The 6,432-nt window shown below is 43.0% G+C and overlaps 1 protein-coding gene across 1 annotated transcript; it reads left to right on the top strand.

Annotated features, from left to right (window-relative positions):
* The first annotated feature begins 618 nt into the window (after positions 1-618).
* On the top strand, positions 619-5,912 carry LOC132870093 (small lysine-rich protein 1). The gene is made up of 2 exons (XM_060903641.1): positions 619-634; positions 5,632-5,912. Exons 1-2 carry the CDS (start codon positions 619-621, stop codon positions 5,910-5,912), a joined length of 297 nt encoding a protein of 98 aa, XP_060759624.1.
* Positions 5,913-6,432: the final 520 nt, after the last annotated feature.

Genomic DNA, 6,432 nt, shown 5'->3' with positions numbered 1-6,432 from the left:
GAGCAGAATGAACTGATATGGATGGATTCTCTTATTCTCTTGAAAATGAACTAGTCAATATGTCTCATCTCATCTCATTCTCTCTAGCCGCTTTATCCTTCTACAGGGTCGCAGGCAAGCTGGAGCCTATCCCAGCTGACTACAGGCGAAAGGCAGGGTACACCCTGGACAAGTCGCCAGGTCATCACAGGGCTGACACATAGACACAGACAACCATTCACACTCACATTCACACCTACGGTCAATTTAGAGTCACCAGTTAACCTAACCTGCATGTCTTTGGACTGTGGGGGAAACCGGAGCACCCGGAGGAAACCCACGCGGACACGGGGAGAACATGCAAACTCCACACAGAAAGGCCCTTGCCGGCCCCAGGGCTCGAACCCAGGACCTTCTTGCTGTGAGGCGACAGCGCTAACCACTACACCACCGTGCCGCCTAGTCAATATGTTTGCAAAAAAAAAAGTGCCTTTTATATAGAATATTGCATGCTTTAATTTTAGACCACTGACTAATACAGCACTGTGCAGAAATCTTCGGCACTCTATCCATCCATCCTGTAGCCGCTTATCCTGTTCTCCAGGGTTGCAGGTGAGCTGGATCCTATCCCAGCTGATTATGTGCGAGAGGCGGGGTACACCCTGGACAAGTCACCAGGTCATCACAGGGCTGACACATAGAGACAAACAACCATTCACACTCATTCACACCTACGGTCAATTTAGAGCCACCAATTAGCCTAACCTGCATGTCTTTGGACTGTGGTAGAAACCAGCGCACCCGGAGGAAACCCACGTGGACACGGGGAGAACATGCAAACTCCACACAGAAAGGCCCTCGCCGGCCGCTGGGCTCGAACCCACTAAACCACCCTAATTTTTTTAAATGCAAACTTTGTTCTATCTCTTTATTTTATAACTTCTACATTATTGAGCCAGTACAGAAACATTTTAGATTCCAAACATTAGTTTTCCAGCACACAATTGAATATTACAGAAAAATGTTTGTCTGTCTGTAAAGAAAGCAGCATATTGCATGAGACCACTTTTCAGAAAAAAAGAAAAAAAAAACTACCCATAAAGGCTATTGGGTTTTGCCGTAAAAATAAGAAAAAAGTGTGACAGTCAAAGTCTCCAGATGAACTGTGTCTGGTTCTGCAAGATGCTCAATAAAGCTGCACACACTGTACCTACTGTTTTAAAGCAAATGTCATCACATCAAATATTTGCTTTTTAAAAAAATATTACTGTTACTGCCCTTTATAGCATTTTATAGCATTGTAGAAACATTTAATTTCATGATTTTTGAAGGCCCTGGCGACTTGTCCAGGGTGTACCCCGCCTTTCGCCCGTAGTCAGCTGGGATAGGCTCCAGCTCGCCTGCAACCCTGTAGAACAGGATAAGCGGCTAGAGATGATGAGATGAGATGAGATGAGATTTTTGAAGGCATCGTTTCTCTACAGCATTTCTTTGCATGTGTCTAAGACTTTTGCACAGGACTGTAAATATTAACAGACACTTGGGTGTAAATTGTAAATGTAATGAAAGAAATTCTGTGAGCAACAATGCTTCACGGAAGAGCTTATTCTTCTAGACACTCCAGAGGGGAAAGCTGTTTTGACTTGTTATGAGCTGTATTGACTACACATCCTGATAACAAGTGGTCTTTGTTTCAGGGTGGCACGGTGGTGTAAGTGGTTAGCACGGTCGTCTCACAGCAAGAAGGTCCTGGGTTTGAGCCCAGCGGCCGGTGGGGGCCTTTCTGTATGGAGCCTGCATGTTCTCATCGTGTCTGCGTGGGTTTCCTCTGGTTTCCCCCACAGTCCAAAGACATGGTTAGGTTACTATGGGACGGCCTTGGGCTGAGGTGCCCTTGAGCGAGGCACCTAACTCCCAACTGCTCCCCGTTAGCATGGCTGCCCACTGCTCTGGGTATGTGTGTGTGCTCATTGCTCATGTGTGTGTGTTCACGAAATGCAGAGAGGAATTTCACAAGTGTGTGATGAATAAAGTTGTGCTTTCTTTCTTTTATTAGAATACTCCGAAAGCCGGGCGACACGGTGGTGTAGTGGTTAGTGCTGTCGCCTCACAGCAAGAAGGTCCTGGGTTCGAGCCCCGGGGCCGGCGAGGGCCTTTCTGTGTGGAGTTTGCATGTTCTCCCCGTGTCCGCGTGGGTGTGCTCCGGTTTCCCCCACAGTCCAAACACATGCAGGTTAGGTTAACTGGTGACTCTAAATTGACCGTAGGTGTGAGTGTGAATGGTTGTCTGTGTCTATGTGTCAGCCCTGCGATGACCTGGCGACTTGTCCAGGGTGTACCCCGCCTTTCGCCCATAGTCAGCTGGGATAGGCTCCAGCTTGCCTGCGACCCTGTAGAAGGATAAAGCGGCTAGAGATAATGAGATGAGACTCCGAAAGCCTATTCCTGCTGTGAGGAGTCTCTTCTGTATCAGTGGGACACAGACATTTACTTTCCTTAACGTCTCAATGTCGGCTATGGGTCTGTAGCTATGGGTCTGTGCTGTTTTATAATTAGTTAGACAGTGAGGATTACAGAAAGACAGTGTGTGTGTGTGTGTGCAGACAGACTGTTCTAAACAGACCACCATCACCTACACTGTAATCCTGCCCTAATGATTCAGTGTCTGCCTGACACATCAATAATTATATTTTCAGGGACATAACCACAGGCAATTATACCGTTACCATAGGCAACTATACCGTTTTACACAAGTTCAGTTTGGTTCATTGCTTTTCCATGGTGTGTTTGTTTGTTTGTTTGTTTGTTTGTTTTAATTAACAAATGTACCAACAGATGTAATTAAAATAACACATTTCAATATTTTATAAATCCATATACTCTTAAATTCAGAAAAATATTTCGCTATTGTTATTTTTTACTTTTTATTTTGCTGTGGGAGGAGCTCGGGACTTCAGGCCCCGCCCACAAATCTCACCGCCACTGAGCTCAAATCATGGAGCGCGCGCGCATGTCTCCAGGACAACCAGATGTAAACAAAGCTGTTCGGGAGGATAATGGTGTGATTCTGTCCTCAGGTAAGACTGACTTCCTCGAACTATAATAATCCTTGTGTTTTTTGGATCACAGTAATTGCTTTATGGTCTCATGGCTGTGGAAAGTGACAGTTTTACGTGCGCATGCGCATTTATGGGTTCACACCATGGAATGTGAATGAATGTATACTGTATATATACTGTATATACGTGTGTGTGAGAGAGAGATTATATATTCTCAAAGGATTTTCATAGTTTTCTTTACAGACTGTCTTCAGTACTCACCTGAGAAAAGCTGACACTTGAGAATGGTAAGTCACCTTAACATTAGGATATGATGAGGTTTATGTTGAGAATTTGGCAACAAATACTTCAAAAAGGGTGGCACAGTGGTGTAGTGGTTAGCACTGTCGCCTCACAGCAAGAAAGTTCTGGGTTCGAGCCCAGCGGCCGATGAGGGCCTTTCTGTGCGGAGTTTGCATGTTCTCCCCGTGTCCACGTGGGTTTCCTCCGGGTGCTCCGGTTTCCCCCACAGTCCAAAGACATGCAGGTTAGGTTAACTGGTGACTCTAAATTGACCATGAGTGTGAATGGTTGTTTGTCTCTGTGTCAGCCCTGCGATGACCTGGCGACTTGTCCAGGGTGTACCCCACCTCTCGCCCGTAGTCAGCTGGGATAGATGGATGGATGGATGGATGGATACTACAAAATGTTATTCTTTGTCTAAGTGTAGCCTGATATATAGCCTATATAATGCTACAGAAATGAAGCAAAAATGGCTTAAAAAATAAAATAATGAAGTTAAATGTTACTACATACAGTGGTGCTTGAAAGTTTGTGAACCCTTTAGAATTTTCTATATTCCTGCATAAATATGACCTAAAACAATATCAGATTTTCACACAAGTCCTAAAAGTAGATAAAGAGAACCCAGTTAAACAAATGAGACAAAAATATTATACTTGATCATTTATTTATTGAGGAAAATGATCCAATATTACATATCCGTGAGTGGCAAAAGTATGTGAACCTTTGCTTTCAGTATCTGGTGTGACCCCCTTGTGCAGCAATAACTGCAACTAAAAGTTTCCGGTAACTGTTGATCAGTCCTGCACACCGGCTTGGAGCAATTTTAGCCCATTCCTCCGTTCAGAACAGCTTCAACTCTGGGATGTTGGTGGGTTTCCTCACATGAACTGCTCGCTTCAGGTCCTTCCACAACATTTTGATTGGATTAAGGTCAGGACTTTGACTTGGCCATTCCAGAACATTAACTTTATTCTTCTTTAACCATTCTTTGGTAGAACAACTTGTGTGCTTAGGGTCGTTGTGTTGCTGCATGACCCACCTTCTCTTGAGATTCAGTTCATGGACAGGTGTCCTGACATTTTCCTTTACAATTCACTGGTATAATTCAGAATTAATTGTTCCATCGATGATGGCAAGCCGTCCTGGCCCAGATGCAGCAAAACAGGCCCAAACCATGATACTACCACCACCATGTTTCACAGATGGGATAAGGTTCTTATGCTGGAATGCAGTGTTTTCCTTTCTCCAAACATAACACTTCTCATTTAAACCAAAAAGTTCTATTTTGGTCTCATCCATCCACAAAACATTTTTCCAGTAGCCTTCTGGCTTGTCCACGTGATCTTTAGCAAACTGCAGATGAGCAGCAGTGTTCTTTTTGGACAACAGTGGCTTTCTCCTTGCAACCCTGCCATGCACACCATTGTTGTTCAGTGTTCTCCTGATGGTGGCCTCATGAACATTAACATTAGCCAATGTGAGAGAGGCCTTCAGTTGCTTAGAAGTTACCCTGGGGTCCTCTGTGACCTCGCTGACTATTACACGCCTTGCTCTTGGAGTGATCTTTGTTGGTCAACCACTCCTGGGGAGGGTAACAATGGTCTTGAATTTCCTCCATTTGTACATAATCTGTCTGACTGTGGATTGGTGGAGTCCAAACTCTTTAGAGATGGTTTTGTAACCTTTACCAGGCTGATGAGCATCAACAATGCTTTTTCTGAGGTCCTCAGAAATCTCCTTTGTTCATGCCATGATACACTTCCACAAACATGTGTTGTGAAGATCAGACTTTGATAGATCCCTGTTCTTTAAATAAAACAGGGTGCCCACTCACACCTGATTGTCATCCCATTGATTGAAAACACCTGACTCTAATTTCACCTTCAAATTAACTGCTAATCCTAGAGGTTCACATACTTTTGCCACTCACAGATATGTAATATTGGATCATTTTCTTCAATAAATAAATTACCAAGTATAATATTTTCATCTCATTTGTTTAACTGGGTTCTCTTTATCTACTTTTAGGACTTGTGTGAAAATCTGATGATGTTTTAGGTCATATTTATGCAGAAATATAGAAAATTCTAAAGGGTTCACAAACTTTCAAGCACCACTGTACATTTTGCATCAAAACCCAGCAGTCTTCGTTATGTTTTTTTGTATGAAAAGTGGCATTACATCACATGCTGCTTTCTTTACAGTGGTAGTAAGTCAGTGTAACTGTGTGAGCTGATTAAAGCCCAAGGCATACCATTACTCGACAATTGAATGACATGGATGACTGAAAACCCTAACATACATTCAGCAATGTTTATACAGCCTACAGGAAACAAAAAGTCAAAGTCCCATAGTGCCAAACCTAAGAAAAAGAGTGACAAAAAGCGGCCATCTAAGAAAAGGTCAGCGAGTAAGACATGCGCAAAGCCAGCAGTGGATATTCTGAGCCCAGCTGCCATGAAGAATGCCTACTACATTTCCCACAATGCAGTGGACTGCCTGGAGTTCAGAGGCTTTGGCTGGCCTGAAGCCACTAAGAAGAAAGGAAAGGGACTAAAACAACAACAACAACAAAAAAACAAAAAGTGAGGAAGAGAGAACCGGTCTTATTGTGAATTACAAAACTATCAGCCATAAATATTCTGTAAATGATACTGTCAGGTACATCAATTCTGAATAAATACTGTATATTTTTTAAGAACCCAAGCTCTTTCATGTATCTTTCTTGGATGTAATCTCATCTCATCTCATTATCTCTAGCCGCTTTATCCTGTTCTACAGGGTCGCAGGCAAGCTGGAGCCTATCCCAGCTGACTACGGGCGAAAGGCGGGGTACACCCTGGACAAGTCGCCAGGTCATCACAGGGCTCTTGGATGTAATGTTAATGCTAAATAGTATATTTCTGAGATAAATAACAGATAAAACAACTAAATATTTGGCACTTATTTACCTAATTTCCTAAATCATTCACTGGCCTCTTTAGCTTGTTGATATTAATAAATGACCAGTTAGTTTGGCATTAAACAATCACCAGCATACACTGTTTTTCAGCGTACACATTAATTCTGATTAGTCACAAAGTGTTGATCTTTTTTTTTTTTGTAACAG

The sequence above is a fragment of the Neoarius graeffei genome, chromosome 21, assembly GCF_027579695.1.
Source record: "Neoarius graeffei isolate fNeoGra1 chromosome 21, fNeoGra1.pri, whole genome shotgun sequence".
NCBI lineage: Eukaryota > Metazoa > Chordata > Actinopteri > Siluriformes > Ariidae > Neoarius > Neoarius graeffei.
Note: the sequence above shows the minus strand (reverse complement) of the source record. Positions and strands in the feature narration are given on the sequence as shown.